Raw genomic sequence first — 14446 nt, forward strand, 5'->3', positions numbered from 1 at the left:
GGCAAGAAGACCCAATGTACACAAGAAGTCATGCTGCCTGCTGTGCTAAATCCATTTGGGTTTTTCTCCATGGTAGCTGAATACATGGAAGTGTGGCAAGCGGACTTTGAGCTCTAGGAATGAGCTAGCTGACTTTGAGCTCTAGGACTTTTGAGCACTGTTGCTTGACTGCTTGACCCTATGCCACCCACCAGCAAGTGCTGGGTCTGAATTCACAATACTCGCATTTGGTGGGAGCTCCAACCAGGTAAATTAACATAGAAACTCATCTGAGGGCTGCCTGGGTGGCTCAGTTGGTTGATTGTCCAACTCCTGGCTTTGGCTCAGGTCATGGTCTCATTGGCTCATGAGTTTGAGCCCTGTAATGGGTTCTGTGCTGGCAGTGTGGAGCCTGGTTGGGATTCTGTCTGTCTGTCTCTCTCTACCCCTCCCCCTCTTCCTCTCAATCTCTCTTTTAGGCCCTGGCCGAGGCAAACTTGAAAGTGCTTTATAAGACTGCTTTCATAACCCACAACATAAAGAATTTCCATTGCAGAGAACCTCTCCATGTATTAGCTCACAATTTAAGAGAGAACAGCTCCCCAGAAAAAACTGTACCACTGGAAATGTGGGGGAACATACGTAGCTACTGGGAGTATTTGTGCTCCAAGACAAATAGATAAGACAGCAGTCTGAAACAGACTTTTAAGAAGTATGTTTAAAATATACAAACAAATGGGAAGAAGGGAAAATTGCCCTGACCATAGAAAGGCAACTAATAAATGTAGAAAGAATGAGGGAATGAAAAAAAAAATTGGCAACCACCTTAGTAATTTTTTAAAAAGTTTTTTCTTTTTTTTTTTTTTTTGAGAGAGAGAGCACAAACTGGGGAGGGGAAAATAGATGCGGGGGAGAGAAGATCCGAAGCAGGCTCTGCACTGACAGGCTGACAGCAGTGAGCCTGATGTGGGGCTTGAACCCACAAACTGTGAGATCGTGACCCACGTACCAAGGTTGGATGCTCAGTTGACTGAGCAACCCAAGGACCTCCACCTTAATAATTGCTTAGGGCAAGAGTCACCAACGGATGCTAAAATTACTGGGCAAAAATTTGAAAAGTGATAGGATATTTATATAATCTCGAAGTATCTCCTTATAACACATTTCTTTTTTTTTTTTTAATGTTGATTTATTTTTGAGAGAGAGCATGAATAGGGGAAGGGCAGAGAGAGAGGGAGATAAAGGGTCCAAAGCAGGTCTCCACACTGACAGCAGCTAGGCCAATGTGGGGCTCAAACCCAAGAACCACGAGATCATTACCTGAGCAGAAGTCAGATGCTCAACTGACTGCGTCACCCTGGCGCCCCAAGACATTTCTTAATTACAAAAAAAAAAAAGTTATAGTAACTGCGCAATGAAGTAAGCTGGCTGAATGTACTTTATTTAACATAGTGTCCAACAGATATCACAATGAACCAACAATAACACATATCTCCTAATACCATGTATTGAGAAACAGGTCTGGGACTAGGGTGAGGCAAGCTAGGCACTTAGGGCTGATTCTGTACTTGAGAATGAACATCTCTGTAAATTCTGCATATTAAGTACCCTACCCTCTGGCTTACTCTAGTCCCACCCCTGCTGAGAATAGCCCAACATCACGTGGGTGCTACTCTGACCCAGGTACCTAACCTGAACCTAATCATGAGGAAACATCAGATGAACTCAAAATGAAAGACATTCTACAAAATAACTGGCCTATACTCTTCAAAAATGTCAATACCACAAAAGACAAAGAAAGATTGAGCAATGGTCCCAAATAAAAGACTTAAAAAAAAAAAAAAAAAAAAAACAACCAAGACAACTGATTACAACACATGATCTGGGATTTCCTTTTTCTGTAAGGGGCATTATTGTGGCAATTGGTGAAATCTGAATAAGCTCTCTAGCTAATAGTATTGTGTATGATGATTATGTAAGAGAATATATTTGTTTTTAGAAAACTCTGATTCAGGTATTAGGAGTAAATGGGCGTTGTGCCTACAACTTACTTTCAAATGCTTCAAAAAAAAGGGCACATGGTTAAATAGAAAAAGACGAAATGTGGCAAAATATTAACGTTTGGTAAATCTGGGTACAAGGCATATGGGAGTTCTTTGTGATACCCTGCAACTTTTTTGTACATCTAAAATTGTGTCAGAATAAGTTTTTTCAAATCAAATATCTGATGAGAGCTCCCTAAGAAGACAATAGAGAGAATGGGAAGAGGCAATGTGCACAAAGCAAACCATTTTCCAGAACTGAAGACCTATGTCCTCTGACTGACAGGTCACAACAGGATGTTCCTTGACAACACAAGGAACAACAAGCAGTGGTGAGGATGTGGAGAAAAGGGACCTTCCTGCACTGTTGGTAGGAATGCAAACTGGTGCAGCCACGGTGGAAAAGAGTATGGAGGTTCCTCAAAAAGTTAAAAACACAACTATCCTACCATCCAGCAATCAAACTACTACATTTTTACCCAAAGAACACAAAAACACTAATTCAAAGGGATACATGAACCCTATCTATTTATAGCAGCATCATTTACAATAGCCAAGATATGGAAGCAGTGCCCATCAATTGATGAATGGGTAAAGAAGATGTGGTAGATACAGAGTGGAATATTATTCAGCCATAAAAAAGAATGAGGTCTTGCCATTTGCAACAACATGGATGGAGCTAGAGAGTATTCTGCTAAGTGAAATAAGTTAGTCAGAGAAAGATAAATACGATATAATTTCACTTACCTGTGGAATTTAAGAAACAAAACAAATGAGCACAGCAGAAAAAAAGAGAAAGAATAAATAAAAAATAAGTCCACCTCTAGGAAGATCAGAACATTAAATCTGAATAGAAAACTTTAAAGATACCAGAGAGAAAAGACAGAGTACACACAAAAGACAAAGAATCAGACCAGCAGCAACCTTACTTGAAATGACAATGCTAGAAGCCAATGCAACAATATTTTCAAAGTGCAGAAAGAAAATAACCATTCAGCAGTGCCTGGATGGCTCAGTCCGTTAAGTGTCTGACTCTTGGTTTCAGCTCAGGCATGACCGCATGGTTTGTGAGTTCAAGCCCCACATTGAGCTCCATGCTGACAGTGTGGAGCCTGCTTGGGATTCTCTCTCTCCCTCTCTCTCTGCTCCTCCCCTGCTCTCTCTCTCTCTCTCTCTCTCTCTCTCAAAAATAAATAAGTAAACTTAAAAGATATTTAAAATTTTTTAAAAAAGAGAATAACTGTCCAACTAACTAGAATTCTTTACCAAGGTGAACTGTCTTTTGCAAGTAAGGAAATACTATTTTCAGATATTCAGAAATAAAGGAAGTTTACTACTCAAAGATCCTCACTGAAAGAACTACTTCTTCAAATATAATCTAAGAAAAAGAAATCGACCTAGAAAGATGGAAATTGAATGAGGTATGAAAAGCAATGCTGAGCAAATAGACCGATAAGCACATTGTTAAATCTATATACAACAGATTTAAAAGACAGAGAGACAGGGACAGAGACAGATGTGCACACTCATCAAAGCAACATTCTGCTTTCTTGTTTCAGCTCTTATACTGTAAACAGACATTCTCTGTAATATTTAGTGCCATTCTTTTCACATCTGTGCTTTTTATTGGTGATTTTGCGGTTAGAAGGGCTCCTAAGTGTGTAGTGAAATGCTGCGTAGTGTCCCTAAGCATAAGAAGGTTGTGATGTGCCCTACAGAGAGAATACATGTGTTAGATAAGCTTCATTCAGGCATAAATTATAGTACTTTGGTTGTGAGTTCAATGTTAATAAATCAACAATATATAATAAATAAATATCTTTAAAAAGAAACACACATAAAACAAGGTTATGTATTGAGTCATTGATGGAGGTGCCCATCCTGTATTGCCTCCAGGAGAAATAGTTCAGTGTTGGCTAACTCAGTTTTGGTGATGTCTTTACAGAACATAACTGCTGTAAATAATGAGACTTGACTGTACTTTTTTTCAGTTAAAGTCTAGTTTATTATTATTGGTTCCTTATTTCTTTCCAGCGTGTTCCGAATTAGATTTTATTCTAAGTTTCATCTGTTTTACAATACTAAAGCATGATATACTTCCAATTCCTCCCTCCCTTCCTTCCTTCCTTCTTTCTTCGTTTCTTTGTTTCTTTGAGTATGACTGATACATATTACACTAGTTTCAGGTGTACAGTTTAATGAATCAGCAACTCCATATGTTACTCTAAGCTCACCACAAGTATAAATACCATCTGTCGTCATACAACGCTATTACAATATCAAGGACTATATTCATTATGTTGTACCTTTTATTCCCATGACTTATTCATTCCATACACTGGAAGCCTGTATCTCCCATTTCTCTTCACCATTTTGCTCCCTCCACCGCAATTGCCTCCCCTCAGGCAAACACCAGTGTGTTCTCTGTAGTTATAGGTATGATTCCGTTTTTTGTTTGCTTATTTGTTTTGTTACTTAGATTCCACATAAAAGTGAAATCATATGGTATTTGTCTTTCTCTGTCTGATTTATCTCACTTAGCCTAGGTTGTAGTAACTACATTGCAAAGCAGGGTTTTTCCTTCTTTGACAACATAAAATGTAAACATGCCTACTAAATTGTCCTCATTGCTAACAATCATATCAAATAGTTTGGATTTACTCAAGTCATACAAATGAACCCAGAATTGTAACTTACTATGCTTAGCTTTACACAAGTACGTCATTTGGTGAAAACCCCTAGGTCAACACATCTTGCCCATGCGTCATAGGATGGGCTCATTTAAAGTCAGTCTGGAAACTGTAACTCCTTGTAATGGGCTGAATCTAAAATGACTGAGATCAATCTGCTAAATTCAAGAATTCTGAGCTATGTTTGCAGATGATATATCACCTTATGCTCATGGTAAATGATTCAGAGTGCTGTGTGCAAAGGGAGTTTTCACAGGTGATGGAAATATTTTCTATCTCAGTGGTGGTGGTGGTTACACAGATGTATACATCAAAATTCATGGAACTGTATATCTCAATAAACCTGGCTTTAAAAAATGAGAATCTTATGGTGTTAGGGAAGAAAATAGTGACAACAGTAGCTGAGCAATATGTGAAAAGAAATTTCCTTTTTTAATTTTGGCTTCTTAGCCAAAAAGCAGAGATAGAAATCTTCATTATTGAAAGCTTAGCAGTAATTTCCCACATTTTCTTATGCAGGACCACTCTTTACTTTGGATTTTTAATTGCCTTATACAGAACTTCTAAATTTTTCCTCAAAAAACAAAGTTTTATTTGTATCTATGAATTAAACAAAAAGTTTTTAGCCATTTTCTAATATGGTTTTTATCTTAACTCACAGAACTCATTCATTGGAGATTTGATAATGTCCATAGTTGAATAAAAGGCTTCTGACCATGAGTGAAACAGGATGATTGAAATCAGAAGGGGAGGTAGAATACTCCTCTTAAGCAATGCCCTCTCTTTAGAACTTTCCAGACACTGGATGATCATAAACATAAAAGGCATGTTCCCAAACCTATGCATTATAAAGCTCTTTCCCTTCCCACAACATACACAGATAAGTGAGTGAATGAAAAGATTTTGTCACTTAATACACTTCAGGTGGGGAGAATTTAAGAGAAGGAGGAATGAGCCTTCTCATGTTTCTGACACAGGATGCCTCTTAAGAGTGTGGAGATGGGCAGATACCTGGGCAGGTATGGCAGGTGTGACTATGGTTTCCTTTAGATTAGATGGTAACCCTTTCTGAAACTGTCAGCAGCTCAGCCGTAAAAAGAGGCCACTATTTCTGCAGGGTCCCCTCAAGGTTTGGACAGAAAATGGACCTATTCACTTCCCTCTCTGAAGGCTGGAAGAAGGCTTCCACACATCGTGGCAATGATGCTGTGGGGTTTGTACAGACATACCTATCAGGTGGAGGAGTAGTTCTCATTGCTGACCTCTGGAACAGTTGATGTTTCAGGTGCACTGAAGAATCACAGTACAGGGGGAGAATCCTGGGTTCATCATGGACTAACCATGCAAGTTCACACTGACCCTTACTGGGTTCTGGAGAGAATTAAGTGAGATAACACACAGGACTGAACACACATGTATAAGTGCAGTAATCGGCACAGCAGTTACTCATGTGACTTCTCTGACAGATATAAAATTCACATTTTCCTTTATGCTTTGTTTGCTAGGATGCATGTGACTATGGACTTTTGTTTATTTATTTGGGTTCTGAAGTAACTTCCTCTAGTCCAGGTTGTTTTTTTGTTTTGTTTTGTTTTGTTTTAGTATAGTTATTCTTCCTTTCAATTTCCACTTCTCCCCTTGATTTTGGTGGGGCCCAAAGTCCTCTTTTATTTTCAGATCCTGATGGGCATCAGGCCTGAGAATTTGAAGTTCTTGGTTCTCATTCCTTCCAGTTTGACTGCTTCAGGGTGTGAGTGGGCTCAACAGCAAAGCAGGCAAGCACCTTGGCGGAACACTGGTGAGGTGTGGGCAGGGGTGGATTAATTTGGCCCCAAGAAGGGAAGCCAGTGCTTACCACCATGATGTCTCAGATTTGTGTACAGAGGACAGACTCGATCTCCGCTGTCAGTATGCAAGGAGTTCAGAACAGTGAGTCGGAGTAGGTGCGTGGCAGTATTCTGCACCACCACCTGGGGTCCGGAAGAGTGAGTGCAGACACTGAGAAACAGGGAATTTCTGAGGACTCACAAGCGTTGGAAGATTATGGTTTTGTGGGATCTGAAGCTTGTAAAATTTGGGGGCCTGCTTGAAGAGAAAAAAATACCAAAATAATTCACTTTTGCAAATGCTAAATACAGCATGGAACTCTGAAAAGTTGGCTAGGTTTCTTCTCAGGACCTTGGCAGGGGCCCCTTCAAGTAGGGGGCATGAAGCGTCAGCTTCATGCACTTCATGGTACATTTACCTCTGTCTCGTAGTGGTGTTCAGGCTAGGACTCCAGACACAGGAGTGAATACAGATCGGGAAACTGATGCAGGAGTCCAATCCAAATCAGACTGGGTGCATAAAATAAAGGTTAAGAAAAAGGAGCTGACTTGATATTTATGTGGGTATCCAGGGCTCAGTTCCAAATACAGGACTTAGGGCAGCCGACACAACTCCACACCTTCCTTACACATTAGAAAGTCTGCATTGGCGGCCATATGATAACATGCCCAGATTCATGCAGGGCTATGAAGGGCTCACTTCTCTGTCTTGTCACACGGATGAGTCGGACAGGGACTTGAACATACTAATTTATTTGTTTATTCATTCAGTCATCGAACAGTTACTTTGTGTGTCTTGGAGGAAAAAAGAAGACTAAGCCCCCATCTCTGTCCTCAAGATGTCTAGAAAGCAGTGGCTGACATCTACACATGAGGTAGCCAGTGTCCCAAAGAAAATCACCAGTGGACCCCAAGAGCCTCTGAGTAGTGAGGAGGACTGTCCCGGTTTTAGCATTTCAAATCCTATGTTTTAAGAAGTTCCCCAGTCCAGGGTACACTGGGACAGTTGGTCAGCCTAGCAGGTGACTGTGACTAGTTTCCTTGGAGGCAGGAAGGCATTGAGGTTTCTGGGTTCAGCCTTGAAGCACCATTCATTTCCCTTTAGGGTGTGGTGGTCCTTGTGTACTTTCTGATCTAGTCTTGAGGAAGTGAATCCAAGTTCTTGGGAGTGTACGAGACGATACAATGAGTGGTAATCCTGGTCTCTGGTGTAAGAGGAGAAAGTGTGAGGAGTGACAGTGGTGGGAAAGAGCCAGGGAGAGCAGGGCCACTTCTGATGCCAAGCCCAGAATGTGAGGAGCCAGATAAAGACCAGGGCCACCAGGTGGTGGAGCTCAGAGTAGCAGTGGCCTCTGATTCAAGAACAGTGGACTGGCCCACTATCAAAGGGACCTTCAGAGTTTGTGAACCTTGTGCCCTAGGGCCCACAGGCTCCTTGCCCTGAGAGCAGAGCAGGGTAAGAGATGCCAGCAGAGAACAATGAACATGGAAGAAACACAGTGTCCCTCTGCTACTCAGCCCTCTCCTAGGCAATTGTCTGTCCAGGTTAGGGAAATCAGCTCTGGATTTTTAACCTGAGAACTTCATGTTTAGTTTATCCCATACGCAACACCTGAAATTACATGCCAAATTTTGTGTATATAAGCATATTCTCAGAAGATAGCATCCATCAGGGTCTCAAAGTTGTTGAAGAGTGGAAACAGATTAAGAAACACTAGACTAAGTGGTTGCTGAAATCCTCGTTTTCACATTCTCTGATCCTTTGATAACAGGGTAACTGATTTGAATTTATGAAAGGCAAAAGATTTATGCAATCTGAAGAGGAACCAGAATATATGATTCTGTAGTCTGTAGAATTCGGACTCAAGATTGTAACATCAACTCTTACCTAAATTTCTAGCCTTTCAGCCTGCCCTACAGATTTCTGGAACTTTGCACCCATAAAAATATGTGAGGCAATTTCTTAAAATCTCAATCTCCTTCTCTTCCTCTCTAATCTACTGGGTCTGTTTCTCTGGGAAACTCTGATCAGTACACAACCCATTAGTCATTCATTTCAAGTTACAATGCTAAGGATTAACACATACATGACTCGTCAAAATTCTTAATTTCATCACTGGTTAAAGTAATCCTGAGGCCATTTGGAATAAATGAGTACTACTGGAAAGAAACAAGGTACAGAGACAAAAGAATATACTCTCATAGGTGTATGTTGTAAGCTTCAAGTAATACGGCCAAAGAGCCCAGTTTGGTAAAATTGGCTGAAAGCAAGTTGGTTAATGTGACAGTTTGGTCAAAAGGACAATTTGGTTCAAAATGAAGATCCTTTACTTTTTAATTGTACCGTTAAACATTTTCAAAAAAGCATGTATCCATATTACTTTCATAATTTTACAAAAAGAAAATAATGAATATTTTCAGGCACTGGTTTTTTGGAGTGCTGGTGGTAGTGGAGAGGCTGCTGAAGCAGGCATTAACACCTTCCTGCTCCCTACAGATCAGGACTGCACCTTTGGAGCTGGACCACCTTCTGCGAAGGGTGGTGAAACGAAGCTACAGGAATCTCAAAATTTCCCTAGGCCTTTCTGCGACTTTCTGTCCTGTCTGAAAGACTGCTGGGGGGGAGCGGAGGGTAAAAGTGGCCACCCTACGCTTTGTTCCTTCTTCCTTACCAGAGGGCTGGAGAAGGTCTTACTCCTCGTGTGTTATTTCATTTACAAGTATTTATCGATGTGTATTACATGCACAAATTTTACCAGGTTTTCTTGGGAGTGGTCTGCGGGAGGAGCTAGGCTCTGCTTATCAATATATACTTCAGAATGAATTTTTAACTTCTTTTCAGGTCACTTTATTTTTTGAAACTGTCATAAATTGTAACTTTGGTGAAAAGAAACGCGACGACCACCTCCCAAGACTCGCTCACCTCCGCGCAACCCTCAGGGCCTCCGGCGCCCAGCACCCGCGCCGAAAGGATCTCTGCGCAGCAGTGATGTCACGGCGTCGGGGCGGGGCCGCGGCAGGGGCGGGCCGCTTCCCGGATCTCGCGGAGGGGCGGGCCGGGGGCGGTGGCCCGGCTGGGCGCGCTCGGCCCCTGAGGTGCGGGCCTTTATAAACGCGCCCGCTCGGTAGGCGGTTGTTGCGGAGAGGTTTGCGGGGTCGGGATGGTCGGGGTGCGTGCGGTTTCAGAGCAGAGGCGCCCCGAGCAGAGCGCGCCAGGCCTGCCTCGCGCAGGCTTCGTGCTGGGGCTGGACGTGGGCAGCTCGGTGATCCGCTGCCACGTCTATGACCACGCGGCGCTAATCCGCGGCTCCAGCGCACAGAAGGTGACGGGGGAGCGGGCGTCGGGGCCACGGGTCACGGTCGCGCAGAGCATGCGGGATCGAGTAGCGGGAGGCGAGCGGGTGGGGCCGCCTCATCAAGCTGCATGCAGCCACCTGCAGCACCGGCGGGCCCTTGGCCCTGAGCCGCGGACCGGGAGCGGGCAGATACCCGAATTTCCTCCCCGGACAGGGCTAACACTTGTGCGCCCTTCCTGTTCTGGCTGAGGGCTGGAGGGGCCGGGTTTGTGACCAGGTCGTTCGCTTGCTTCTATCACCTGCGGATTCGCCTTTCCAGCCTTTCCTGCGTGGGACTGCGGAGACTCGTAGGGCAGGGCCGGGCAGGGCACTGCGCGCGTATCCAACCAAAAGGTGCTTTGTGACTTGCTAGGTTTTTCCCAGTTCCTTAGGAGACCTCCAGTCCCGTCTTTATTTACATTTACATTTTTCAGATCTTAACAGAATTTATTGTCCATTCTTCATTTGTCTTCATTAACCGCTGTCAGAGTGCTGGTTGCTCACCTGAGGGACTGATTTTCATGGATATGGGAGGTATTGGATAAGTTTTGAAGGCTGCTGTCATTACTTTTATCTTTTCCATCTTTGGAATTTTTTTTTGTTTTTTTTTTTTTTGTTTTAATATTTGAGAGAGAGATGGCACACACTAGGGAGGGACAGAGAGAGAGGAAGACACAGAATCCAGAGCAGGCGCCAGGCTCTGAGCCGTGGGCACCGAGACCCACGCGGGGCTCGAACTCAGGAGCAGTGAGATCATGACCTGAGCCGAAGTGGTCGCTTAACCAACTGAGCCACCCAGGGGCCCTATCTTTTCCATCTTTGAACATTGATAAAAATAGCTTTTTCTGATTTGAGAAACCTCCCAACTCCTTGTTGTTATTAGTAAAGCGACCAACAGATTGGTGTTCTTCTGTTCTTATTTCAATGAAGTGTTAATTTCTACAAGTGCACCAAAAATAATGTTGATTGGATATGGTGTTTTTACCCTTCTTTCCAATATCAACATCTTTTTTGATTGCCGCGTTAGGAGCCATTAGTTACCTAAACCATTCCCATCAGCCCTTGGACTCTTGTTTTTGCTCAGTTCCCTCTCTTCTTCCCAACCCCTTAGCAGTGTTTTTCAACCATAGCAGTTGCCAGGAGTAGGTCTAGCCAAGTTACTGCTTTGAGAAAACGGGGGAATTTCATTCTGGTTTCAGGACCAGGACAGAGAGCTGGGAGCCCAGCCACTTGCTGGGCCCTTCTCTGGCTACCTGTGCAGAAACCTACACACACCAACCCTCCTCCAACCTGAAAGAACACTGTCCTTCAGTGACTGCATGCTTCTTATCTTTTTATGAGTCTTTATCACAACACAATGATACTTTTCACACAGTCTCCCTCATAATTCTAGACACACAGTACTTTTGTTTTAGGCAGTCGTGGGGTTTTTGTTGTTGTTTGTTGTTGTTTATGTGTGTGTTTGTTTAAGGAATTGAATATTTGGAACCAAAGGGAGACACAGATTGTCAGAAAATACAACGTTTTGGTTGCCATTTTATTAGGGGCAAATGATTAACTTTTGAGAAATGAGGTAGGAATCTCAAAGTTGAATCAAGATTGCTCTGAATAGCAGGAGCAAAGAATGTTTTTGCTCACACTCTCTACTGTGATGTATCTGGAAAGACATGTGAATTAATGAACATACAAAAAGTCCTTGCCCTAACGGATGAAGCACTTAGATTGAGGAGTTTTTAGCAATGCCTCTCCAACTGTAGTAGGAGTTTATAGCACTGCTTCTCAAAGTGTAGTTCCTGGGCATCTGGGGTAGAGATTAAGATTTAGAAACTTGTGTAGCAGTTTGGTAGAGTAATTTTATGTCTGTTCACCTTAATACTGAAACACTTGGGATTTTATTTTGTATGTAATTTTTTCCGAGAAAATTGTTTTATTTTAATTTTTTTATTTATTTTTAAGAGAAAGAATGCAAGCGGGGGGGGGGGGGGGCACAAAGAGAAAGGGGGATGGAGGATCCAAAGCGGGCTCTGCGCTGACAGCAGAGCCCAATGCCAGGCTCAAACTCACAAACCGTGAGATCATGACCTGAGCTGAAGTCAGACGCTTAACCGATTGAGCCACCCAGGAGCCCCTAGAAAATTGTTTTAATTGCGTCTTTTTGGTTTTTTTTTTAATGTTTATTTATTTTTGAGAGAGACGTTGCAAGCAGGGGAGGGGCAGAGAGAGAGGGAGACACAGAATCTGAAGCAGGCTCCAGGCTCTGAGCTGCCAGCACAGAGTCCGATGCGGGGCTCGAACTCACAGACTGTGAGTTCATGACTTGAGGTGAAGTTGGAGGCTCAGCTGACTGAGCCACGCAGGTGCCCCTAGAAAATTTTTTAATTGTGTCTTATTGTTGGTCCAGGGGCACCTGGTGGCTCAGTCGGTTAGGCATCCCACTTTGGCTCAGGTCATGATCTTAACCTTCGTGCGTTCAAGCCCCATCTCACACTCTGTGCTTACGGCGATGAGCCTAGAGCCTGATTGGGATTGTGTGTCTCCCTCTCTCTTTGCCCCTCCCCCTCTCGTGCTCTGTCTCTCAGCAATAAAAAAAAATAAAAAAAAATTGTTGGTCCATGGGTCACCTGGATGGCTCAGTCACTTGAGTGTCAGACTCTTGATTTTGGGTCAGGTCATGATCTTGCAGTTTATGGGATTGGCCAGGGTCAGGCTCCAGGCTGTCAACTTGGGATTCTCCCTTTCCCTCTCTCTCTGTCCCTCCCCCATGCCTGCTCTCCCTCTCTCTCTCTCAAAATAAATAGTAAACATTAAAAAAATTGTTGGTCCATAACAAATTAGAAAGGAACAATCAGCAATTGGTCGGTCACTTACTTCAGATAGCTGGAGTTCTTTGAGAATTGGCCTACATTGCTACTTAGCACCTGGTTTATTACCTCATGGGTACAGAATAAATCACTGTATTGCATTTAATTAAAGTATTAAGAATTCAGTTTGCTTCATGAAACTTTGGTTTGGACACGGAACTTTTGTGTCCAAAAGATTTTCTCAGATGAAAATCACCTCTGCTAATATGATGGTAAGACTGCATAGTAGAAACCCAAAACCTCTTAGTATAGGATTCGATTGATGCTGCTGCATAAATAGCTTCAAAGAGAAAGAGAGAAAGAAAAAGTGAAGAGATCACCCTTTAGAGACAAGAACAAAATAGGCTGTGTTAGTTTTTTACATAAAATTGAAATCCCAAACATGAACCCTTATGTTAGGAGGCTAATACCAGGCCTCTCAGAAGACCAGTTTTATTTCTTGTGGCATTCATTTTTTAGCAGCAGAGATACGTTTTTAGGCTTTTAAAATAATTTGTACTTTTTATTTATCTTTATTTATGTATTTATTTATTTTAGAGAGAAAGTACAAGCTGGTGAGAGGCAGGCATAGGGGGAAGCAGTGGGGAGAGAGAAAGAGAGAATCTTAAGCAGGCTCCCCACTGAGCACAGAGCCTGATTCAGCGCTCTATCTCACGACCCTGGGATCATGACCTGAGCTGAAATCAAGAGTTGGACACTCAACTGACTGAGCCACCCAAGTGCCCCTAATTTGTATTTTAAAAGCAAATCTTTCTATAGATTCTTGAATATTGGTGTTACAAACTAAATCCACATGTCAATATTTGATGTTTCTAATTTTAAAAATGGAGAAAGTTTATCATGTTCCCCATTGGAACATCATGCTATTGTGAGAAACCATGGAAAACAATAACATCTTGGTGGGAAGAACAGGATAGAAAGGCCACTTCAAAGAAAACAGTATGGCCTCTACTACTGTGTACCCTTCTGTCTTGAAAACTTCTGGTTGCTGTCTTTTTGTTTTGTGTGTAATCCACAAAACAGATCTTGTTAGCTTTGGTTATACTTTTGTCTAATCGGTGTGGTCTTCCTTCAGTACAAGAGATTTCTCTGTTGTGACATGTTTGGGGATAGTGAGCTGTCTGGGCTGGTGGAGTGGGGGGAGTGACTGTGGAGTGCCACCATCAAGTCTGAAGGTTTGTAGACTTGAGGCAGTGATGTCCACTTTGAGTTTTTTTGGATGAGGAAGTGTTTGTTGCAGCTGAGCCATTTGTCTATGGTCATGAAAGCCTTGCCTAGAAAAAAGCAAATATTAGATAGAAAGGGAGTAGATTTTGTTAAATATGTCTCAGAACTCAGTGGATTCTTTTTTCATATCAGACCTTGTCACCCTCATGCTCCCCACATAGTCACTGTCTCCTCAGCATTCCTTTTTTTTTCCTTTATTTTGGCCTTTTCTAACATGTTCCATCTTGGTTGGTTATTTGTTCATATTTTCAGTACCACTCAGTAGTCTTACCCCACTCAGCTATATCTGGTATTTGCAGGGAAAGAACTCTTCTGGATCAGTCCCTCTGGAGAGTAAACCTTTTACCATCTGCTTGGAGGAGGGGATTGGGGATCCTTATAAAGACTTTGAACCGATCTTGTGTGTTCAGCCTCATTTGGCATCCCAACCTTTGGAGGTACCTCTAATTTACCATGGAATCTCTGCCGGGGCTGAATAAAGATGCG

At 42.6% G+C, this 14446-nt stretch overlaps 1 protein-coding gene across 2 annotated transcripts in view; it reads left to right on the plus strand.

Annotated features, from left to right (window-relative positions):
- The first annotated feature begins 9566 nt into the window (after positions 1-9566).
- The window catches only part of GK5 (glycerol kinase 5), a 79555-nt gene continuing 74675 nt past the window's right edge, over positions 9567-14446 (plus strand). The window contains exon 1 of one of the 2 annotated variants that reach the window (XM_043595234.1): positions 9567-9860. In XM_043595234.1, coding sequence (XP_043451169.1) covers positions 9699-9860 — 162 coding nt within the window. In that variant the 5' untranslated portion in view covers positions 9567-9698. The remainder of the gene's footprint in view (positions 9861-14446) is intronic. The other variant, XM_043595235.1, reaches the window with a different exon arrangement.

The sequence above is a fragment of the Prionailurus bengalensis genome, chromosome C2, assembly GCF_016509475.1.
Source record: "Prionailurus bengalensis isolate Pbe53 chromosome C2, Fcat_Pben_1.1_paternal_pri, whole genome shotgun sequence".
Classification (NCBI taxonomy): domain Eukaryota; kingdom Metazoa; phylum Chordata; class Mammalia; order Carnivora; family Felidae; genus Prionailurus; species Prionailurus bengalensis.